We start from the raw sequence: 25,398 nt of genomic DNA on the forward strand, positions 1-25,398 counted from the left end.
CAACTTTAGTTGAAAGTCAAGGATCATCTGTACTGTGATTCGCCAATTTAGCAATCTGGCAGCATACTAACTTAAAGACAAGGCATGATTCCCCTTGGCCTATCCCAAAGAGTTATTACCAAACAACTGTAATCAAGACTAACAAATCTCATACTTTGTTATGTATTACGTAACTTTTGTAATATAGTATATAAAAACCAGCTTGCCAATGTTGTATTGTGATTAAGGCCTTAGTTAGAAACCAGGAGATCATGAGTTCTGGTCTCACCTTAGGAAGCAGGCAATGGTGAGCCACTTCTGAAATCTTGCCAAGATTAGTCCAGGCAGTCATTAGAAGTTAACACTGGCTTGAAGGAATGTGCACAAAAAAATAAAAAACAAGCAGTTTTCCTCTGGGCCAGAACTGTATGTTTGGCACCAACACTAGTACTGTAATAATCCAAAATAGAAGCAACACAAAAATTAGACTCACCTTCAAGTCTTGGGCCACATCTAGAATACGTGATAATTTTGCTTGGTCATATTGTTCTCCTCTCATGTACCATTCTGCCATGGCATGCATGATGAGCTGACGAATTGAGGGGGACTGACCCTAAGAACATAGTTAAATGTTAGTCTATTCCCATAATTATTTAGTTGTTGGCTTGGTGACATTATTAATAAATAATAATCTTGCTCTTCTATAATATGATAATTCACTGGACTTGGATATGTTTCAACTGGATTTGAGCCCATGGCCACAGTAATGTCAAGGCACAAGGCTGAGAGAATTAACTCTCATGACCTTCCTTTACTCCATCCCCCAATCTCAAAGCAAGAAAGGAATTGTCGGTGGAGATTCTCAATCCTCCAGGTCATAGTTGTCCCAAAGGTACTTCTCCAAAATGTAACTGGACTTTCTTGGGCTTCCCCCCCCCTTAAAAGTATTTTGCTTCTCACCCAAGAACCTTCAGTTCAAAGAAAAACCCAAGGAAGTCCAGTTGCCTTTTGAAAAAGCACCTTTCAGACAGAAAGGGAGCTACTCCCCATTTCTGATCCAGGTCTCTCAAATGGGCAACCTAGGCAAAACACATGAAAATCCACCACACTGAAAGCCAAAGGGCTTTCAACAAAATGTGGAAACCAGAGATAGGCTGCCCCACTGCTGCTCTTCTTGCCAATCTCTTGCCCTCTTGGTTGAAACCACAACAACTACCTCTACTTCTTAATACTTTGTTTATTGCAATTATTTACTTTCAGCACACTGCCAGACATGTCTGATCTGTAGAAAACAGCATTGGGAAGCCGACTAAGAGGATTATTGGGAGCAACAACTGTGGCATTCAATTGATTTTCAAATGCTGCTCCTGTGATCAAAGATGCTAAAATTTGCCAAATACTTAAATATCTCCCCCGACTCAATAAAGGCATTTATTGAGATAGCTAATCAAATGCAAGTACATCTCTCTGGGAGGTATTTGGCACCCAAAAGAATCAGGCAGGCCACACAGCATTGATATACTAGTCCTGTTGGAATCCACAATAAGAAAACTCTACAAAAACATTCCTCTGTCTAACACAGCAAATGCATAGGCCACAGCAGACTCTTCTCCACTTTTCTTTATTCCAAACAATCTCACAAGATTCCAGGTAGTACTTCAATACTGGCTCTCCTTTATTCCTGGATCTGACAAATGTGAAAGAGAGTTGGGAAGTCATCAGGCTATTTAGAGTGAACTCCAAGGCTCTAGACCAGGGTGTCAAACTCGTTTTCATTGAGGGCCGCATCAGCATTATGTTTGACCTCAGGGGGCTGGGGTGGCTGTGGCCAGCTTGATGTCACTCGTGTCCGGGGGGAGGGTGCCTGTGGTGGCCTGAGCACTCTGCCAGTGAAAACAGGTTCTCCGAGCTCTGTTTTTGGTTGTGACGACCTCCCGCACTCCTCTGCCAGCAAAAATGGAACTCAGGAGAGCCTGCAGCCCTCATGAGCTCTGTTTTGGGCTGCAACAGCCTCCTGCAACCCTCTCCCAGTGAAAACAGAGCTCTGAAAGGCCACATGCGGCCCTCCCAACCTCCGTTTTTCCTGGCAGAGGCACTGCAGGCTGGTCCTTCGCTGTTTCCAGATCTAAGCACCCCACAGGCCAGATCCGGCTCCCAGGCCTTGAGTTTGACACCCCTGTTCTAGACAGTATCTCTCAATGACTTCATAGCATACAACAAGGTCCCCAAGCCCCAGTCCACAAACCAGCCACCAGTCCACAGAGCGCAAGAAACTGGGCCACACAAATGAGTGAAGCCCCATCTACACACACATGGGATGCAGGGAGAGCGTGTAACCATGCCTCCGTGGTCCAAAGAAAAGCCTTTTTCCACAGAGCCGGTCCCTGGTATTTAAAAGGTTGAGGGCCTCTGGCATATACAACAACGAAGTGCAGTTTCAGGCACATCACATACCTTAAACCATACCACACCACTCTTCTGAGGCCAAAGAAAAAGCAAGATATCTCCACTTTTACCCCTTTCAAGTCCTTACCTGCCCGTGCCATGCATAATGCAAGATGATAGCAGAATTTGGGTGGTTGCCAAGGAAAATGGGCATAAGTGTGGAGATGAGTTCATGCCGCAAAGTATGCCAAGAAGTGTTGATCTGTAGCAAAGCCAAGACCAACATATCTGGACAGTGCTTGATAGGAAAACTGAAGAGCTGCTTGACTTGTTCATACTGGCCCACCTCTGCCAACCGCAACAGGGATTCAATCAAATCTAGGCTCTTCCTAACAAAGAAGAAACAAAATTGAAATCTATGAGCAAGTTCACATGACTTTAGCTTTACTTGTGACTATCAAATACTTCTACATTTATACTTGCAATGAGAATGCTGCTACCCTTTGTACACTTCAGTGAAAATCATCTCCTAATAGAATCCCATTTGGATTCTTACAGTATAATGTCCCACATATGAGACTGCTTTGAAAAGTGTACAAGTGGCCAGAATATGACAGCTAGACTGAGCCTGCACTTCCTTACGATTTACATGAGATTCCTTCCTAAAATAGCTAGTCTGCTTCTGGATGCAATTCAAAACACTAGTTATCGCATAGAAAATCCCACATTTCTGGGACCTGAAAGACTATATGCACTGTGTACACTGAAAACATTTGTGAACTGCCTCTTTTAATGAGTTTTAATTGTCCTGAATTATACTAGTGTTTGCCTACATTTATCAGTGGAAAAATCTTGAAAATAAATGTTCAAGGCTTGGAAAAGGAACGCTACAAATTAAAAAGCTGGCTGCGAAGGCTTCAGAGTTACATAAGTCCCTCCTATAGTCTCTCATCTCTCATGATTGCAAAGTATAAAAAAATGGGACCATCCATGGAATTCACACATCTAACTTTTATGCTGATTATAGCCTAGCCAATTCATTCATTGCTTGGAACTATTCCCCTACTAATCTTACTATTTTAATTTATTTAATATATCACCTTTATTATTTTTATAAATAACATAAGGCAGCAAACATACCTAATATTTCTTCCTTTTTCCTCACAGCAACCCTGTATGGTGGTTTGGGTTGAGTGAGAGTGACTGGCCCAAAGTCACCAAGCTGGCTTTCGTGCCTAAGGCGGCACTAGAATTCAATGTCCCCTGGTTTCTATCTGGTGCCTTAACCAAACTGTCCCTCTTTGGTTGATTCATATAACTGTCTGTGTTCTTGGCACTTCAAAAAATTATTTCCATCAGAGGGGTCTCATGATAAATACTATCCTCACTATGATCCCGCCAAGCAAGTGCATTTTAAGAAAAGCAGTGCTGCTTACCATGTGGCAATTTCTCGATTATCATCCTCAGGTGGTGCTTTCAAGATCTCCGTGGAAACAGTGTGACAGGGATAGTCAGCAAAACAGAAGATCTCTGGGTTAATGAGGGAATACTGAATGAATGAGAGCTGCAAAAAATGACATCATTGGAATCATCATTTCAGGCCTTTAACCACATTACGTGTGGATCTTCATCATCTTTTCCTTCACATTTTATCCCCATTCTTATGCATTTAGAATATTTTTATTTTTCCTGATCACTTTCAGAACAAAATTAAAATTGATTTGTTCTCTTGCCACAACCAATTTATCATTTGTAACACTGCATTATTGCATTACTAGAAAGGGGAAAAAATCTCATATGCCTATAGCTCAGTTTCTAAAGCAAATATTTTATTCCTTGAAGTTCTCAAAGTTAAGTTTAATTTTAGTTAACATCTACTGATCAACAAAGATGTGATTGTTGCTATCTCCCTTGCTATAAATCCTAATTCTTTGAAATCCTAATAATATATACTGATAATCCCACGCATTCATTCAAAAGCTTATCATTTGAAAGATCAGCTATTTTTTAAAAAAATTTAGATCATACTATACCCAAGTGAAGGCTCATGAATTAACAAATAAGTAAATCTCATAAACAGTGGTATAGTCATTAGAAAAAAATGGAAATGGGAGAAAAAAACTGAGAGCTGCCTATTTACCTGGCCTTCCGCATGTTTCCAAGGTCTGTATATTAGATCAACTGGAAAAACCTCCAGTCCTAATCCTCGCTGAACTCCAAAGACTACAATTTGCAGGCCCTTGCTATCACGAATTTGAAATCCAGGGTGGTCCAGCTCATAGGTTACTTCCTTGAAGTTTAAGGTTGGGTTCTTCAGAGGATATAAAGAGGTAGTAGTTTAATATGCAATATTTCCCACTTTTCCATGGATTAACGTAGCACAGTCAGATGAATACATTTTAGAAAGTACTGAAAATGTGAGATTTACTGTTTTTTTAGCCCTAAAACACACACACACACACACACAAAAGATGAAGTGACTAGTTTACCTCCCAATTTATCAGGAAAAGAAGAGAATATCTGGATTGGACATAGGAAGCATTTATGCAAGGAATACAGATAGCAAAAAGCCTCCCAGAAGATAAAAAAAAAATCAAGAGGAGGATGCTGGGTGGAAGGAAGGAATCTGACCCCACAAAACTATTTACTATGGTTTGAGAATAGATTCCCCACCCTTGCCACTGATGATGTCTTAGGTTTCCTAGATGAAGAGCAGCTAACCAGAGCCTCAGGAATTAAGAAATCAGACTCCAGCCCTTCTGCAAGGGAAGGAGGATCCCTACCTCTGCCCTGGACCAAAGGGAGGCAGTGACTGCAGACACCCTACTGAGAGGGGCTGAAGCAACATTCTTTGGCTGGATAATGTGCCAGGAGAACAAAGCAGCTCTTCCTCCCTCAGAGAAACATATGGTATCAACAGAAAGATTTTAAGACTCTTTACATCCACTGAGAGTTAGCCCATTCTCTTGATCCATTAGAGAATTAAAATGACTCAGCCAGACACAACGCTAAGGACACTACAAGGAACTATGAAGGATAGGATAGGATAGAATCTTTATTACAGTTATCGACCAGCAATAGACATACAATAAATTAAAAATAATACTGACATTAATCGTGAATAATAACATTCCTGTTATGAAAATACATGATCTCAAACTGTTAGGGTCACTCCCTGATTTACATGAGTGGACAGCCGATAGGTATGCGAGTAAATGTTTTTTTCCCAAAAATTGTTATAGATATCTCCAAAAAATTGGCAGAAGTTGACATCTATAATTCTGTAGCCATTTTTTTTCTTGTGGCCATTTCAGCAACACAGAATTTTGCCACTGTATGCGTGGTAGCCGGGTTTGAGTCTTGGAGGAGAAAGCCTACATAAAAGTCGTCTGTCCTCCCTGGCAATCTCTCTAGTAAGGGGAGAATATATCTTGACCTACATACTCTGTATAACTCACAGTACAATAAAACATGTGAGATATCTTCGACTTCTCCTTTACCACATAGACAGACCCGTTCTTCTATTGGTCTTCTCTTATACCTACCCTAGAGAAGTGCTGAGGGGAGAATATTAAATCTGGCTCTGAAGAAAGCTATTCTGTTTTGAGAAGATCAGATCATTTAGGTATCTTGCTGATTCCCACACCCCCTGCTTGATTCTGTCCCTACTGTGGAGAGGCAACCTATTTAGTTCTTCTTGGAACTCCATGTCCTTCATTCTATCAATTACTATTTGCTTTGCTTGTCAAAGCCTAGTGACATTAAGAATACCATGAGAGCCCGTAAGAGAGCCGAGCTTATGATCTATTGCCTGTTTCCAGGGGGAGGGGAAGTTGTCAGCCAGCACCAGCGGGGACAGTCCCTCTGGAAAGAAATGAATTTTTAGCCAATAAATGATAATCATCTTCCAGGCTCTTACCTGAATTTGAGGCATACCTGTTTCAATTCTTAGCTGGGCATTTGGAGTTCCTTTGGGTACAGATAAGATGGCTCGCAGGAATTTGGTTTGTATGGTTTCTAGCAAGTTTTTCTTTGCAAAGATTCCTGTTTGTGCCCCATAAAGAATTTGCACCAACGCTTTGGCCTCAAAAAGTTTTAAGGCAGCAGGTACTAATTGACCTCTGCCTGTATAAAAGAAATATTTAATTGCATTTGAGGATCTATTGGCTGCATGAAGAAGGAAAATGGAGGAACTGGATCCAGGGAGAAAAAAATATATACTGCAAGCCAACAAGTACCATATTTTTCGGAATATAAAAAAAGAGGGTGAAAATCTGGGTGCGTCTTATGCTCCGAATATAGCCCCGCCCAGCTTCTCAAACGGAGGTTTCAGAGGCTTAAAAAAGCATCAGAAACGGAGCTTAGAAAAAAAGCTCCCAAACAGAGCTTGAGACTTTCAGAGGCAGAAAAGTTTTTTCTGAAATGGAGTTTCAGAGGCAGAAAAAAAAAAGCAAGGCACAGAGCTCACAACCAAGGAACCTGTTGCTAAAATTCACACCTGGGAACAGCTGATTGGGGGTATTCCGGGAGGCCAATCCACCTGCCAATCAGCTTTTTTCTTATTTTCCTCCCCAAAAACTAAGATGCGTCTTGTACTCCGGTGCATCTTATACTCTGAAAAATACGGTAATCATACACTGCAAACTTTAGGGTTTTTTTTATTTACAACGGGACACATTTTCAAGGCAGCAGACTCCTGGCAAAAGATGGGCTGAATGAACCTGGGACTGTCAGTTTGGTGCCTTCTTCTCTGTTTGTTCTATGGAGATTCTCACATCCAGGTCATAGTTGTCCCAAAGGTGCTTTTTCAAGAGGCACTGGACTTTGTTTTTATTTCAAGACATTTCACTTCTCATCCAAGATGAGAACCTTACACCGCTGAGCCTGCCTACCAGCAAAGATGGGGGAAAAAAAGAACTAAAACACATCAAGGAAGCCCTCAGAACGTATGGTTATCCCAAGTGGACCTTCATCAAATCCTAAAAAAAGTTCCACAAGCAGTCCTCCATAACATACAAAGAAGAGAACAATAAACAAAGCAACTGTCAGACCTGGAAGCCATCTTTCTACCTTTGTGCCTTCCGGCTTCCGGCTTCAGGCCTGCCACAAATTCTACTGCGGGAAATTGGAAGGGGGAATTGTATAGAGTGAAGAAGATATGTAATCAAAATAAAATTCTTTATAGAAAGTCAAGGCCAGTGTGCCCTGCAGCTGTGTTAAGAAGAATGGGAAGGCATCTTCTGTTCCGGACGGTACCTGATTGGATGTGTGGTGGACATGTGGGTGAGGGGCAAGGTCTTGAACTTTCTTTTGGGTGTGGAAAACCTGGAAGCTCTCAGATTCGAGTTTTCCCAGATGTGCCAATATAACATCTCTAATAAAAGTTATCTTTGAGGAACTTCAAGCCTCAGAGTTCGATTTTGTTGGGGGTGTTATTTGGAACTCTGACAGTAACGTTACCATTCCATACATATGGAAACACTCAGGAGGATCTTCAGCCAACACACATAACATATGTGCACACTTCAATCCTAAGAATACACTAAGGCAGAAGCTTGTCCATCTCAAGAATAAAACACCCAGACACAAACTGAGCAATGTGGTATATGCAGTACAGTGCAGCGAGCCATGTGCAGATCTGTACACTGGGGAAACAAAACAATCCGTATTTTGGATAGAGAGGACCGCTGGTTTGAAAGAGGGGTTAAAGAGGCCATTTATGTCAAAATTGAACAGCCAACCCTCTCTCAACAGAGGGGGAGGGATACAACATTATCTATCTGCAGTCTACAACAATCCTTTCAAGAGTTCCAAGAAGGCTCCACACCCATTTGCACCACTCAGGTGCTTCTTGGATGAGAAGCAAAACATCTTCCAAGAAAAAAAAGAAAGTCTAGTTGCCTCTTGAAAAAGTACCTTTGGGACTCTTCTCTAATATACGAGAAATCATGGAGGATGGGAATGGTGACAGAAGATTAGAAAAAAAATCTCTAACTAGAGAAATGGCAAAGTATAGGCTAGATTAAGTTATACTATTAAAAACATTCTTAACTTCAGTTATGTAAGTACTTTTCTTCATAATGAGATCCATTCCATTCAAAGCTTTGTAGACAAACATCATAGATTTTGAATTAAAACTACACTTTGCACTAATTCCTATAAGACAGTTAAGACTGCCCTCAATAAATTGGAAATGCAGAACAAAAAGTTTTATCTCTGTTTTCAATTAATGTGTATTGTCTGTTCTTAATAATCAAGAGATTGTTTGTAAAAGTATCTTGATCTTATTATAAATAGATGCATCTAACTTTCATCTAAATCAGATATGCCCACTTATGAGTTTATGACTGTTACTTTGTTGCTTGTAATTTATATTGATATTGTTTCCTGATTGCTTATTTTTACCCTATAAGTGTTGTACCTTATGATTCTTGATGAACTTACCTTTTCTTTTATGTACGCTGAGAGCATATGCACCAAGACAAATTCCTTGTGTGTCCAATCACACTTGGCCAATAAAAAAAAATTCTATTCTATTCTATTCTATTCTCAAAGTCTATGGGCTAGATCCGGCCCGATCTGGCTCAAGGGGTCTCCCTGGGGACAGTGATGGGCCGGCACCCACCACCTTAGCCCACCCTAGCCCGGCTGGGCGTTCTGCCAGGACACACGTATAGGAGGCAGCGAGAGTGTGCAGGGGCTGGCACCCCGTGGAAGGAAGGTAGGTGGGAGATGGGAAGGAGAGGGATGTCGGGAGGGAAGTCTTGCCTTAGTATTTTGGCCATCAGTAGCCATGCTGCCCTTTTGCTATCCCCCTGCTCCCTCCTCCTGGCCTCTCCAGGTTGTCTCCCATCCTATCACTGAGGATGCTATGCTTACAAAGCGGAGTCTCTTCGCATGAAGAGGGAATGGGCCTCCCTCTGAACCACACACTTTGCCCTCCTGCATCCACCATGAGCAACCTGGCCAAGGAGAGAACACAGCAGCAGCAGCCAGGAGGAGGTAAGCCTGGCCAGGCGCCCCCTCAGGGAAGCAGAGTTGGGCTGGGTGACGGGGTCCTGGTGCCCCAGGAGCTCGAGGACTGGGCTAGGCACTTGTCCTCTGCTGCCCAGAGCTCTGGGCAGCCCACACCAGGGACCAAGAGTCCTCCATTTAGCCTGAGAGGGTCAGCGAGGCTCCTCTGGTGGACGAGGCTTTGGCGGTCACCCTAGTTCAGGAGTCCCCAACCTTTTGGACCTCAGTGACCACCAAGTTCATAATTTTAAATCCCGCAGACCACTAATATGAATCCAGCGTGGCGCTTGCTGAAGCACCTGGACTCCCAGTGACAGGATGGGGTCTTCAGGCACTGTTCCTCCTATCTCCTTCTCCCCCCCTCCCCTCTCTCCCACTCTTTCTCTCTCCCCCCTTTCTTCCCCCACTCCCTTTCTCTCATTATCTCTTTCTCTTCCCCTCTCTCTCTCCCCCAGTCATTCTCTCTCATTCTCTGTCTCTTTCTCTGTCTCTCATTCTGATTCTTTCTGATTCTCTCTCACTCTGTCTCTCACTCTGATTCTGATTCTCCATGCGTCACTTTTAGAGCCAGACAGCTTCAAGAAAGAGCTGTGAAGAGAGCGTCCCCCCAGGCGACATCCCCAGGGCAGCGGAGCGCCCTTTGAGTTTTCCCTCCGGCTAAGTAAGCAGCTCAGAGGAGGAGGCGGGCAGAAGTGGGAGTGGGGGGTGGACTGCTCCGGAGAAACTAGGCGCGCCTGGAAGGACCGCTGCATGCTGCGCCGACCTTGTGAAATTGAGGTGTGGGAATTGATACTTAATGCAAGATATCCCTTTTTTGGCCTCCCCACACTTCTTCCAAGAAGGCAGTGCGCTCTCTCTCGCTCTCATTCTCTCTGTGTCTCTTTCTCTCTCATTCTCTCTTTCATTCTGTCTCTTTTTCTCTATTTCATTTTGTGCAGCATCAGCATTCTGCCTCAGTATATTTGCCCAGCCGGTGGCACAAAGCAGCCCTCGTCTCCTGCCACTTGGGACTCGGAGCTGTAAATGGCGTCTAGCCAGGGGAGCAGCCGGATTTTGCTCTCCACTGTGGATGCCAGACCGGCCCCCTGCAAGGTCTTGTTTTTCGAGAAGCCTGGCCGAAGTTTCCCGTGCCGCTTCAGCAAGCGCTCCTTGAGAGACGAGAGCTTGCAGGAGGCCGATCTGGCATCTGCAATAGAGAGCGCAAAATCTGGCTGCTCCCCAGATCAGTCCATTTACTACTCCAAGTCCCAAGCGGCAGGAGACAAGGGCTGCTTTGCGCCACCGGCTGGGCAAATATACTGAGGCGGAATGCTGATGCTGCGCAAGTGCAGGTAGTGCTTTGCTCCCACAGCTTCCAGCCATCACAATTGCTGCTTCGGCCCGCTTGCGCTGCAGCTCCTCCACCCGGATGCACCGGCAAAAATACGAAGATTTCTCCACGGACGACCAAAAATTTATCACGGACCACTGGCTGCTCCCCTAGTCTCACCTTCCTCCACTGAAAACCTCCAGATCCCCCATCCCAGCCTTGACTGGTTCTCACAAGAGGCTGAGGACCCGCTGTTCCATGTGTAAGCATGGAGGGAGAAAGTTTGCAGGAAGTAGTTTCCTCCGAATCCAACTTCTGCTTTGACAGATTCTGGAGAGGAGGTGCGGGTGGTGGGGGAGCGGAGTGAAGGAAGTCTCCCCCAACAAGCCAGCATCCTTACCACACAAGATTGGAAACAGGGATTCCCTTTCAAGAAGGGCCAGCTTCCCTTTTGCAGGATCAGGAAGTACTGTTCCCCTGCCGCCTCCTCTTGCTATCCAGAGATCTGTCAAGACAGGAGGAGGGAAATTGCTTCCTGCAAACTTTTTCCTCTCTGCTTCCACACACAGCAGAGTTGTCTTCCACCTACTGCTTTGTTGAGAGGAGGCACTGGACAGGGAAATGCCAACAATATCTGGGTTCGGGAGAAGAATGTCTCTTTTGGCATGCTGTACACATGAACGCACACACTATTCTAAGCTTGGAGACTTTTATCCACATCTGAGCTTGCAACTGCCAACCATGTCTGGCCTTGACCCTCTCCTTCCTCTGTGGATAAGTCCCCAAACTTAGAATGTGGTGTGCACGTGTGCGCACATGCTTGGCTGCCAGCAGTTTCAGGAGGCAGGGAGCTTGTGGGACACCAAATTGTCCCCATATAGAGTTACCTGGGGCAACTTGTGCCATCTCGAGTCAGTCGCGCCCAGTGAGCGGCATCAAGCCGGACACACCCACCTGGACACACTCACTTAGTCGCGGTGGCCCGGCTCGGACCACCCAGCCACATCCTCCCGGCCATTGTGAGTCATCATAGTCTTACATGCTACTGGTCTTTTGAGGGCAACCATAATGGTGATGCGGCCCTTAATGAAATTGAGTTTGACACCTCTGATCTAAATAAATGGTATGCATGTGTGGCAAAGGATATTTCTTTATCATGACCAAAAAAACCTTGCAGATTGTGCCACAACAGTAACACCCCAGTAGTCATTAAATGAGTAATAGTTTCTTAATTCCAGAAATACATTTTTGGGTTTCATTTTATGAACATACCAGTTCTTTAAGCACATCAATCAAAACTTCAACATTCCATGTATGAGTCTGTGTTCCATCATTTTTATCTCTTCCATCACTCCAAATTCCACTTCCAGGGGCAGAAATAGACTGCAAATTAAACATGTAGATGCATGTTTATACTACTTTTAGAGAGTAAATGTATTCTGGAGATGAATAAAATATTTAACTCATGCAGATGGATGCACTCTCTCAGCTCCCATGTGGTAGCCTTCAAAGCATGCCCAAAACTTGTAGCAAAGCAACCCGCTTTTTATCCTTTTTTGGAGTTTTACATTCATTATCCTGACAAATCATGCCACATATTTTAGTAAGTCTTCCTCAGCCTACTGATAAGCTTTCTAGGCAAAAGTATCCTTGGATGTTCCAGTGCAGACCTAACTCTGTCTATGATTGGTACTCTGTCCCAATACACCACCTTCTGCCTGGATAGTCGTTGTTTCACATTGTTAAACCATCCTGCATTAATGGCAGCAGTAAGAACACCAGCAGCGATAACTGAACCAGAGAAAGGAGCTGCCATAATCTCCAAGCACTGATTCAACAAGCTGCTTCTGTATGCCTACAAGACAGATTTAAATAATCAGTAAGTTGAAAGCACAAACCATAAACAATTTTAATGGGCTGTGTTTAATAAGAAAATGTCAGCTTCCTACGCATTCACTTTAAAGGCAATTAAAATTCTAATCATTTTTTTTCACTTAGTAATAGAGGAATGGGTAAGTCTCATACCCAGGGACATTTTACTTAGAGGGGAAAAAATGATCCAAAATTGAAATGATCTGACTATCTATTGTCAGAGGAACAAAATTCAGGTCTCTTCCATTCGACTGAGTGAAACGACTGGAGCTCAAGGAGCAGGAGGCATGGCTAAGAAGTTTCAAATGCCAGACACCCGAACCATCCTTATTTCCAAGGACACTCCTGGATTCAATAGATAGAAAATAAAAGGCAGATGACCACAGTTTAGGAATTTGTTCAATGGTATGCTCACCTACCCAGAAAAAAAGGCAATGATTAGCCAGTACGAGGACTAGCCTCACCAGTTTACCTTTTGATAAATGTCTGGTGTGTACTTTCAACAGTGACCATGACAGATTGTGCTACCAAAGAAGTGGTGTGTTCTCCAGCAAAAAAACTGTTTTTTAATAGTGCTAAAACCCCTTTTAGATTTTTTTTACCTGTAATGGAATGCCATCTGTCAATCCAGAGTGTGTCCGAGCCATCATTCCCAAAACCCTGGCAACCTGGGCAGCTGTAACCTCCCCAACACCAAACTGTGTGATGATACTGCGACATTCTTCCACGCTAAGTATGAAAGATAATGTTTATTTCAAATTTCAAATCTTTATTGTCAGCGCACAATGTATGTACGATGAGATTGGTTGAGCTCCCTCAGTATACCCCCCCCCCAACACAATACAACTCACAGTAAAGACAGAAAATCCCTAACCCAATAAATCATATTAACAAAACATCTAGTCCTATTGCACCAGTGTGAACATGTTACACATTGCGCCGGCCCTGCAGTCCATCTTACTGCATAGTTATGATGTTATTTCTCATTCAGGAGTCTGACAGGCCACAGATAAAAACTGTTCTTCAGTCTGTTTGTGTGGTTGGCTATACTTCTATATCTCCTTACCCATGATAGGAGGGTAAAGAAGTGATGACCCAAGTGACAGTCGTCCTTGAAAATTTTCCTCACTCTTCTAAGGCAGCGAGCCCTAGCGATCTCATCTAGTGGTATCAAAGGTCAGCCCACGATGTTTTGTGTTGTGCTCACCACCCTCTGTAGTATTTTTGTATTCACGGCTGTCAGACCAGTGTGCCATACCGTGATGCAATAAGTGAGGACACTTTTCTATTGTGGACCGGTAAAAGGAGGTCATCAGTTGTTTTTCCACCCTGTTTTTACGCAAGACCCTAAAGCAGTGGTTCTCAACCTTTATAGTGCTGCCGACCCCTTTAATACAATTCCCCACGATGTGGCGACCCCTTTAATACAATTCCCCACGATGTGGCGACCCCAACCATAAAATTATTTTCGTTTTGAATTTATCGTGCCTGAAGCCGTATTGGCTAGCGATCTGAACTACTTGCGATTGCCTTGAGGATGGAGGCATTAAAGCGGAGACTCCTCCCCTATTAAGTTTATCGCGCCTGAAGCCAGATTAGGCTAGCGATTGGGAGTGATTGCAGCTGGCTTGAGAGGGAGACATCAGAGCAAAGATTTCTCTCTTTTTTAATTCATCGCGCCTGAAGCCGAATTCGGCTAGCGATTTGAAGAGCCTGCAGCTGGCTTGTGGAGTCAACCATTGGAGCGCCATTCTTCGACTCGCAAGTATACTTCCCATATTTCCGATGGTCTTAGGCGACCCCTGGCAAATCGTCATTCGACCCCCAACGGGGTCCCGACCCACAGGTTGAGAACCGCTGCCCTAAAGAAATGGACCTTCTGTTGGGCCTTCCTGGCCACTTGGACTGTGTTGTTTTTCTAGGTGAGATCTTCACTGAGATGTATTCCCAGGAATTGAAAGGAGGAAACTCTCTTTACACAGCCCCCCTCAATGTACAGTGGGGTAGGTTCCTCTCTCTTCCTCCCGAAGTCCAACGCCATCTCCTTAGTCTTGCTGATGTTCAGGTGCAAGTTGTTTTTTAAGCACCATGTGGATAGTTTTTGAACCTCCCCCATGTACACTGTTTCATCTTCACGAATAATTATTAAATATTTATTAAAAATATTACACTTCCTAATTAATGAAGCTCTCCTCTTACATATTAAGTAACTCTAAAACAATGAGGGCTTATACACGCAACAAATGCATAGTAATGTGAAAATCTCAGAAATAAAGAGTTCTAAAATTATTTGAAAATAAAAGGTTTTCACTTAATCCCAGATTATAATGTAGACAAGCTATGTAAAAGTGTCCAAGAACCTAATCTTACACGTTGGACTCTCTTTTATCTCCCCACTTCCAAACCCTGGAGAACATTAACTGACTTATCTATATTAGATGAAAAGGCTCTAGGCGTCAGGCACAAATTTAACTGACTTATTGCTAAAACCTTCTGCACAGGAATCCTCTTAACTAATGATCAGCACCTGTTAAAGTTAGATATGAGTCAACGGCAAGTCATGGGGAGTCATACCGCGATACTTGACTGCTTCAAAACTCATCCACTTCAGTACTCAATGAGTTTTGAAGCAAAAATCTTGTCCTGGTACTAATCTTTCTTCTGGACTCAACATGCAAAGTATAACTTGCTAGCATCAGTTACCTCATGACTCACTACTCGTTCCGGCTGAAATAAAGGGTCACGTGGTATGGTAAGTCACATAGTTTCCTCAGTATTCAGGGCTTCACCCAGAACAAAATAGCGATGTGTACCAAGGTACCACTGCAGTTCATTTGGGGCTAGGTGGTGATTCTAGCCTGATCTCTCTTTTCACCTCTGGCTCTGCTAATCCTTCTCCAAAACTAGGCTACCGCACCTGAAAGAACACCTCTCCTTCAAGATTCTCACCTGAGCCTATAGGTTGTTAAACAAGGTGTCCTCATGTGCTGAGATATGAGCTACAGATACCCAAAGCAGGCCTTCTCTCCTGTAAGCCTCAAAAGTTCTGAAATGCTCCCATCAGGCCTTTTTAATCATTTATAATTCTAGCTGGATTTAAGATGACTTTAGGTCCAAAATTGAGATGAATGAGTAACCAAGTAACTTGAATATTTTTCCAAAGAGAGGGCCTTTCCAAAAATTTATCAGTTACTCAAGACTGTATGTGTCCAAAGATAAACATTTCTGTCCCACCTTCATGTGAGCTTCAGGACAAGGCATGGTCTGTTTATGACTAGTTAGAGCTTCAGACACCTCACTCTGCAATCCCCTGGGGACTTCTGGACTCTTGCTTGAAGCAACATTTCCAGCACTTTCCTTTTTGCTAAACACTGGGCTCCAATATGAAACCCGCAGTCAGATTTTGGGAATGACAGACATGAGGAGTAATGTGAGATTTAAATAGCACAGAGCAGTGGTTAAATAACTATTTGAAAATACAGGAATTGGTTGCTTCTTGGCTTGGGTGGGAAAGATCCAGGTATTCTCCTCAAATCTCAAAGTCTGAGATTACTAAGAACCATCACATGGATATTCTACATGCATTAAATTCTATATTTAATTTCACATCAATATTGTGCAAGTTTGGCATTATACTACAATGCTGTATGATGTAATCCCCAAGATTTAAATTACCTTTCTTTCAATCTGAAAAACACTTTGAATAATGCAATGGAACTCCCACCTACATACCTTGTACAAAAGCCATAGCCGACTTCCTGCATGAAGTCTGCAAGAGAACTCTCCATCATGGTTTTTGCTATCCCTCCAGAGTCAGGCAGGATCCTGTCCATTAGAATGTCCCGTTTTTCAGGGTATAGGAGTGGTGCAAGCACCACAGGGCAACGTTCTTGAGGGAAATCTAGGGATAAAAAAAATAGCATTCACAACGGACACATACAGTACATAAAAACAGGTTCTGTTATCACTTCTGTTTTTGATTCTGAATCATGTTATTAAGCAATTAATTGTTGATTGTCCAAAATTGGGTATTTCAGTTCTTCATTCCATGTGTTATGGTTGGGATTTACTAATGTTAAGTCTTCATTTCATTTTTAAAATTTCATTTAACAATAAATTGTTACAATTTATTAAAATAATGAGGTTCTACATGAGTCCAGAGATAGAATGACAAACTTGAATTCTTTTTTAGGGCCACGGCGGGCCAAGTAGATAAGGTATTTTCTTTCAAGGCTACAGGCCAGATGATAGGTGGTGGGCCATATCCATCCAATAAATCATAGGTCCGTGATGGCAAACCTATGGCACACATGTCCAAAGTGGCATGCAGAGCCATTTCGCCTGGCACGCCTCTTGGGTTTTCTGGCGCACCTGCACGTGTGATGATCAACTGGCCTTCAGGCATGTAGCAGTGCTGGAAACTGGAGAATTTTCCAGCCTGGGCATGTGCGCTGGCCAGCTGATCATCGTGCGCACATGCGTGCCAGTAACCGGAAGACTAGGTGTCTGATATGCGTGTGCGAACCGGAAACCGGAAGTTAATTTCTCGGCGTGCGCATGCATGTATATGCCCCCTTGCAGCTCCTCTTCTGGGTTGCACAGCCGACGAGCGTGCATGGATTCAGTGCCAAAAAGGTTTGCCATCACTGTAATAGCTTGACGACTTCTGTGCTAAAGCTTTAGGGTCCTATTGTTTTGTCAATAGATATTTTAAGTATATATACTGCCAAGTACATGATTCAGACATGCAAAACGCACCCTCTCAGAAAGGCATCCTTTGCTTTGCATAGAATTTCTAATTATTAAATTTATGCATTTGCTCAACACCAATTCAGAATTATTCTACAACACCAATTTCTCATGTGATCCCAGACAAAAACTTAACTGCTTGCCTATTAACAACCAAATGTGCAGCTTTCAAGGCTGAGAACGATATTACATCATTTATTATGATAATCTCATGGTAGTTTGAGTCAAAGGGGTACATGGCTGTATCATAAAATGCTTAAAAGTGCCCACGCTGCTCATCCTGAGCCAGTTGCAAGTTTCAAATGCAAGAGCAGTCCCATATAGCAAGGATCTCCAACCTTGCAATTTTAAGATTTGTGGGCTTCCAGAATTCCCAACCATGGTGGCTGAGTAATTCTGGGAGTTGAAGTTCACAAATTGTAAAGTTGCCATGGTTGGAGACCCCTGCCATATGGAACACATTATAGTAATCCAACTGAAATATGACTGTATTTACTTTGAGTAGCCCCCCTCATACAAAAATGGACACAACATATGCAAAGGTTTTCCTTGACCTCTGTTTATGGAGTAGGAGCCATAAGTCCCAGAAGACTCACATTTGTGCACCTGCTGTCTGGGGGAGGGCAACCCCATTCAGAGCTAAAGATGGAAAGTCTCTGGACTTGGGGGCTTCAAAACCCACAACCAGTCAGTTTTGTCAGGGTCAAACTGGCCTGTTTTCCTCCATCTGGTGCCTCATAGCCTGTAGACAAACCCCCCCCCCCCCCACTGAGCTGATCCTGGAAAAAGGAAAACTACCACAGCCTTGCGCCTCCCACTCCTAATTCCCAGATCCAGTCCAGAAGAATACTATGGTGAGACAAAGGACGGGCTTGAAGGACTTAAAGAAGATCCATTCCCAAGGAAGTGATCAGATAAATAAGGCTTCATCCTAGGACACATTGATTTATGCAAACAACTTGGAGGGGCTGCCATAACCCCCCAATTCATAGGAATATTCAAAAAGGGAAGCACATTGAGATGTGCAAGGTTCTATTACCATAGTTGTTTTTTTAAAAAAGCTTTAGACCCACATGTTATTTCTTTCTTGATCTAGTCTATCTTGTAGTGCTGACAACAATGTGACTATATCAGAAGCCACTAAGATATCAAGACAGATTAACATGGACCCACTGCTTCACCTATACCCAGCTGAGGTCATCAACAAGTGCAATCATGCCATCTAAGGGATGCCATAACTCAGAGAATTCCACCTAATTTACCGTGTTTTTCAGAATATAAGACACACCAGAGTATAAGATGCACCTTGGTTTTTGGAGAGGAAAATAGGGGAAAAAATCTGCCTACCAGGTATTCATCTGGCTAGTCCTTAACCTGGTCAGCTTCAGCACATTAGTTCTCTGGCTGGTTTTGAGGTTGGGGCTGGTTGGGGCTAAAAACAGCTTCTAAAGCACAGCTGATCGTCGGAGGGAACAGCAATTAGAAAAGCAGGCAAAGCACGGAAGATCACTTTGCTCACACTGGGGCTGAAAAACAGCTTCAAAAGTACAGCTGATCATTGGAGGGAGCTCCAGTGACTAAAGCAGGTGAAGCGCGGAAGGTGTAAGAGAAGGCAGCAGTTGTTCCAGGTAGCCATTTTGGACAGCGCGTTGTTTTCAGCCTCGAAACGCGTCACATTTTCGGGTGGCAATGGGCAGCAATGTGCTTTAGCGATCTCCGCAGCCTTGAAGGGCTCTCAAACGGAGCACTTGGAGGCTGAAACCTCGATGTGTGGAGCCCAGAAACACAAGCTATTGCCAGTGGCAATCCCTGCAGCCAGGAAGAGGATGTGTTACATTCGGAGTATAAAACGCAGCCAAATTTTCAGCCTCTTTTAGGTGGGAAAAAAGTACGTCTTATACTCCGAAAAACACGGTACTTCCTGCAAGGCTCTTTAGAAGTAAGCTTCAAAGAGACACATGACGGGCATAACTTACCTCTGCGCAATGTTTTGAGGAAAGCCTCAATTTGTTCCTGTCCAACCCCAAATGCTCCCTTCTGCCCAAAAAGAAGATGGGAAAGAAGGAGGTGCAAGACTTCTATTGCAATATCTTGGAAGCCACCTTCTTGACTGCCACTGACGTCTGCGTCAATATATGAGCGCAGAAGATCAGGAAGCTTCTGTTTAACAAACTGAGCAGCTTGAAAGAAAAAAGAAGACAAATAGACAGCAATTAACAGTTGCTTTAGGAATAAGCACAAATGTTTTTTCTTGTGATTTAAAAGGAACACATTGTTTAGGTTATCTCACAAAAGAGCTCCATATCACAGAATCACTCAGCATGACCCTGCCTAAAACACAACATCGTCTGAACTTTGTAATTTTGTTTTGACATTAAATTCAAAGCGGTAGCCTATAAAAAGGGGGGAAGAAATTGTTTAGCATACTAGTCAATGGCTTTGGGACTATTCCTAAAACTGCCTTCTAGTAAATGATATAGGAGGTCCTTGGTTAACAATCACACTGGTCCTCAGAGATCTGGCCATTGCAGTGTCCCATGCCAGCCATTTGCAACCTTTTTCACTGGCTTTTGACAAGCAAATTCAATGGGGATGTTAACAAGAGATCACAAGTGGCAATCATGTGAACTCCTTGCTCACAATAATTTGGTTAATGATGGCAACAGCCAGTTACCATTACTAAGCATCATCACATAACCTCATGCTTTATGTCCAATTCCAATTGCCATTGTTAGCTGAGGACTACCAATACAGACATTATACTATAGAAACACATACTAGAGGTGAAAAAGGATATGCATAGGAATAGTGAGCTAGTAAGTGCTTTCCTATTAATCTTGTATCTCAGCATGCCTTGGGGAAGAGATTTTTTTTGTGCAAATCAGCATCTGAGCTACAGATACCATGTTTCTCAGAAAATAAGACCGAGCACTTGGACTTATTTTCGAGGCCTCACTTTTTCTGAAGTGCAGGCCAGACTCGGTGAGCTGGACGTGCTGTGGACACACCTGGGAGAGCCGCCTGGGAGGAGAACATCACACCAGAAGCCAAATGCTGGGCTTCGCTGCACTCAGAAGCCAGAGATCCTGCAGGCACATAAAGGCCGCAAAAATCCCCAGGCTGTTTGCAACTCGAGCGAGCCATGTGCAGGAGCGGCGGCAATAACATAACATAACAGAGTTGGAAGGGACCTTAGAGGTCTTCTAGTCTAACCCCCTGCCCAGGCAGGAAACCCTACACCATTTCAGACAAATGGCTATCCAACATTTTCTTAAGAATTTCCAGTGTTGGAGCATTCACATCTCTGGAGGCAAGTTGTTCCACTTATTGATTGTTCTATCGGGAAATTTCTCCTTAGTTCTAAGTTGCTTCTCTCCTTGATTAGTTTCCAACCATTGCTTCTTGTCCTGCCTTCAGGTGCTTTGGAGAATAGCTTGACTCCCTCTTCTTTGTGGCAGCCCCTGAGATATTGGAATACTGCTATCATGTCTCCCCTAGTCCTTCTTTTCATTAAACTAGACATACCGAGTTCCTGCAACCGTTCTTCATGTTTTAGTCTCCAGTCCCCTAATCATCTTTGTTGCTCTTCTCTGCACTCTTTCTAGAGCCTCAATATCTTTTTTACATCGTGGCGACCAAAACTGAATGGAGTATTCCAAGTGTGGCCTTACCAAGGCATTATAAAGTGGTATTAACACTTCACGTGATCTTGATTCTATTTGGCAGCTATTGCACACTGCTGTCTCATATCTAAATGGTTGTCCACTAGGATTCCAAGATCCCTCTCAAGGTTACTACTATTGAACAAGGTACCACATATACGGTACCTGTGCATTTTTTTTTTTGGCCTAAATGTAGACTCTTACTTTTTTCACTGTTGAATTTCATTTTGTTAGATAGCACCCAATGTTCAAGTCTGTCCAGATCCTTCTGTATCTTGAGCCTATCTTCTGGAGTGTTGGCTATTCCTGCCAGCTTGGTGTCATCTGCAAATTTGATGAGTTCCCCATCTATCCCCTCGTCCAAGTCATTGATGAAGATGTTGAAGCGTACTGGGCCTAAAACAGAGCCTTGGGTACTCCACTGCATACTTCCCTCCATGTGGATGTAGTTCCGTTGAGGACTACACGTTGAATGCGGTTGGTCAGCCAGTTACGAATCCATCTGTTGGTGATGCTGTAACCCACATTTTTCTACTTTATCTAGTAGTAGGTTATGCCTTGAGGTTTGTCATACCGGTGCAGCCTCTTAGAGCAGGACCCTGCAAGGCTTGTTGTGGCATTGCACTCAAGAATGGCAGCACTTCCGCGAGCTTCATCACATCGATGCAGCTGGCACCCTGCCGTGAGTGACTGTGCCCATGTGTCCAAACTTGTGGCAATAGAATTTAGAATAGAATTTTTTTATTGGCCAAGTGTGATTGGACACACAAGGAATTTGTCTTGGTGCATATGCTCTCAGTGTACATAATGCCGCCGCTCATGCAAGAAATGGCACCCGAGGTGATATTCAAACCGTTTGGACCAGTTCACGTGAACCGGTAGTGGAAATTTGGACTGGTTTGCCAAACCTGCAAATACCACCTCTGGTTAGCCCTGCCCTTGGTCGGCCGGTTGCCCAGTCACTCTTCACTATGTTTGGGTCCTTGCTTGCACATGTGCAGTCTCTGCTCTAAGTTGGCCTGCCTAAGCTGCCTTCCCACCTGGTGCGTGCCTGCTGTGCCCCAGCTGATCGGCCCAGATCTGCCTCCTTCTGCCTACAGGTAAGCCTGTGAGTTGCGCTAGCCCCTCCACATCCCTGGAGCTTGCTGGCCCCCATCAGTAAGTCTTGCTTTGCTCCCCGGGAAGGGCTCCATCATAAAGGGCTGTCTGAGGCACTTTCTCTCCTTTGAATGGGGTGGTGGGAAGAGGAAGTGTGTGGCAGGGTAGGCTGCCTGCAGTTCTTGCAGCCAAAGCCGGGATGTCTGCGAACTTGTGTATGTATGAAGTCTTCTGCATTGAGCAGAAGGTTGAACTACAAGATCTCCAGGGTACCTTCTGACTCTAACGTCTCAAAAACAAGGGAATTTGCTTAAATTGTGTGTGTGTGTGGGGAGAGGGAGATGTGGCTTCTTGGGAGTGCGTTTTGGAGAAGTATCAAGAGAAATGCTAAAAGGGCAATCATTTTGGGATTAAATTCCAAAAGAAATTGGGTCTTCAGGGTAAGAAAGAAGAGATACCTACAATAGAAGAATGGATATTGAAAGTTATTAATTTGGCTGAGATGGCTAAAATCTCAGCGTTTTTAAAAGACAATACGCAGGAAAAATATTTAATTGAATGGAAAAAATGGATTGATTATCTACAAAACAGATATCAGATTAAGAAATATCAGATTGCCTTTGAATAATTAGAAAGTTATTTTATGTAATGGGGAGGGGGTTGGGAGATGAAAAGCTTTGGATGTGGTTATTTGGATTGGAAGGGAAAATTTTATTCTATGCTTGGTTTATGTATAACAATACCTTGTGATTGACCCGGGAAGCCCGGGGGGGGGGGAAGGTTTTTTTTTTTGGTTTTTTTTTTGGGGAGGGAGGGGGAAAAAAGGGGGAAAAATGTTTTTGTTTTTTAAAACTCTTTCAATAAAAAAAAAAAAGAAGAACTTTCAACTGCAGGTTTCTAAAAATCTTAAAATGAATGTCTAGAGACAGCTCTTTAACTCACTACTCTGTGGAGCAAAAGAGATGGGGCCTCAATGAGGGTCTCAGCTATTTAGCTCAGGAATAATGGAATAACAGAGTTGAAAGGTGCTTTGGAGGTCTTCTAGTCTAACCCACTGCTCAGGCAGGAAAACTGAGGATGCCAAAATCTGAGTGGAAGGCCTGGGAAAGGTATCAGAATAACAGAATAACATTTAGAAGGGACTTTGGGAGGACAGGGGACGGACCCTATACCATTTCAGAGAAATGGTTGTCCAGTCTTTTCTTAAAAACTTCCAGTGATAGAGCACCCAGAACGTCTGGAGACAAGTAGTTCCACTGGTTAATTGTTCTCACTGTCAGGAAGTTTCTCCTTAGTTTTAGGTTGCTTCTCTCTTTGTTCAGTTTCCATCTTCTTATTATGGCTTCTGCTTCTTTGGAAAATATATTGCCTCCCCCTTCTTTTTGGCAGCCCCCCAAAAGCCTGTTTTGTGATCTGCCTATCACACTCTTGGGAAAAGCATGTGAGCCATTTCCTCCTTTCAGTGGTCCATGAAAGTCCATCTATAGTATGTAGATGCAGATAATAAAGTCAAAAAAAAGGTGAACAAGTTTTACAGAACTATAGATACGTTGAGGCCAGGCGTGACAAGGAGTGACTGGGAGGGGAGGGGCAGGCAAGGCACCCTTCCTAACCCTAAACATGAGTGTAGTTGGCCACGCCCACCCAGCCACATGACCACCAACTACACCCACAGAACCGGTAGTAAAAAAATTTGAATCCCATCATTGAATGGCACAGCAATGCTTGCAGAGTCCTGCTCGAAGAGGCTGTGCCGATGTGACAAACCTCATGGCAATGCTGCCGCTCGCACGCGCAATGCTACAACAAGCCTTGCAGGGACCTAGAATATTTTGAAGGTTCGGAATGGAGTCTTTTTTGCGAACAGCAGGAAAATGGGGAGGGGAATTTTCCTGCCTACCATCCTTCTCTCAGTCTGTACTGAGCTTGGGGAATGGATGACAGGCAGGAAAATCTCCTTCCCCATTTTCCTGCCTTTCGCAAAAATAGCTCCACTCCGAGCCTTCAGTGTATAACAGGATCCAGAAGCGCAAGAGAAGGGCAGAAGCAGTATTTGCGTTGCTCCAAGCGGCCAGTGGGCTGCAGCTGCAGCTGGACAGTTGTCCCACGTGCCCACACCGCAACTTGGCTATGCCCATCCTTTCAGGCTTATTTTTGGGGTAGGGGTAATATTAGACCCATCCTCCAAAAATTAGGGTTGGTCTTATTATTAAGGTGGGTTGTGTTTTCGGAGAAACACGGTATCAGTGCAGATTTCTAAAATTCCACATTTCTCTTCCTACAGATACAAGGATAAAATGGCATTGACATATATCCTATGGTTGTATATACATAACATGTTAGGATTACATTTAATTATTTCTGTGGTTTAGTATGTTCTCTGTATTATGTGAATATAAAAATGGTGAAAAATGGCTAAGTACCGGAATGTTGTGCAAACAAAACCATTATATTAAAAAATTCAGGAAGAAGATTCCTACCCAGTTATTATTTATCTTACCAAAAACTTGTAGATCAGGATTGAAAGAGTTCAACAAAGCAAGACCAAAAATAACCTATTAATAAAGAGAAGTTAAAAGTTAATGTATTATAATTCAGTACCATCAAACCTGGGTATGCTTACTCTTAAGAAAACTGGGGGAATATGATAGCACTACTAAAATTCCTAAAAGATGATGACACAGAAGAGAAACATGGGCAATTCTATATCAAATCAGAATGCAGAGAGTAATGGGTTTAATGTTGCAAAGACATATTCCAATTAAGTTTTGGAAAAATCCAAAACTTAACTGCAGCCCTCCCCAATAGATCCCAACATCCATCCAGTGGATCAAGATTATGCTGGTGATGCTCCTGGCATTCTGAAGTACAGTAATAACGAATATTACAGCCAGTCAGGAAGTAGAGGGTAAAAGTGGAGGATCTGCTGGTGATTGTCTCCTACTTATTTCTCAAGGCTAAGAGAAGCATACTAGCTGGGGCATTTCTATGATTCCATCAAGATATGGATGCTGCCATACACACACACACAACCCCACGATGCTGAGTGCATAAGAATAGAACAGTAAGCCCACCTCTTGAACTTTGCTTAATTTGATTACTTTGCTCAGCTGGGTGAATAGATGGGGTGATGGCTTAAGACTCTGAAAGAAACAAGAATGTTGTACACAATTTTAATAGAAGGAAAGAGACAAAAATTATGAAAGCAAAAAAGCAGCCCAATATCAAACCTCTAAACAACACTGAAGACAAAAACAGGATTCTCAGTATAATTCAGATTCAAGAAGCCAGATTTTTTCCATGAGTTCCAGCCATCTCCCCAAGTCAACA

General features: G+C 43.3%; 1 protein-coding gene across 6 annotated transcripts in view; it reads right to left on the reverse strand.

The window, feature by feature from the left end:
* The window catches only part of CNOT1 (CCR4-NOT transcription complex subunit 1), a 128,803-nt gene that overhangs the window by 74,281 nt on the left and 29,124 nt on the right, over positions 1-25,398 (reverse strand). For 5 of the 6 annotated variants that reach the window (XM_058155039.1, XM_058155038.1, XM_058155036.1 and 2 more), the window contains exons 5-14: positions 25,143-25,211; positions 24,569-24,623; positions 19,285-19,488; positions 16,292-16,460; positions 13,162-13,288; positions 11,960-12,070; positions 4,505-4,675; positions 3,801-3,928; positions 2,513-2,753; positions 473-592 (exon numbers count right to left, since the gene is read on the reverse strand). In XM_058155039.1, coding sequence (XP_058011022.1) covers positions 473-592; positions 2,513-2,753; positions 3,801-3,928; positions 4,505-4,675; positions 11,960-12,070; positions 13,162-13,288; positions 16,292-16,460; positions 19,285-19,488; positions 24,569-24,623; positions 25,143-25,211 — 1,395 coding nt within the window. Of the gene's footprint in view, positions 1-472; positions 593-2,512; positions 2,754-3,800; positions 3,929-4,504; positions 4,676-6,862; positions 6,995-11,959; positions 12,071-13,161; positions 13,289-16,291; positions 16,461-19,284; positions 19,489-24,568; positions 24,624-25,142; positions 25,212-25,398 lie in introns of those variants that run through there. The other variant, XM_058155040.1, reaches the window with a different exon arrangement.

This window comes from Ahaetulla prasina, chromosome 12 (genome assembly GCF_028640845.1).
Source record: "Ahaetulla prasina isolate Xishuangbanna chromosome 12, ASM2864084v1, whole genome shotgun sequence".
NCBI classification, from domain to species: Eukaryota; Metazoa; Chordata; class Lepidosauria; order Squamata; family Colubridae; genus Ahaetulla; species Ahaetulla prasina.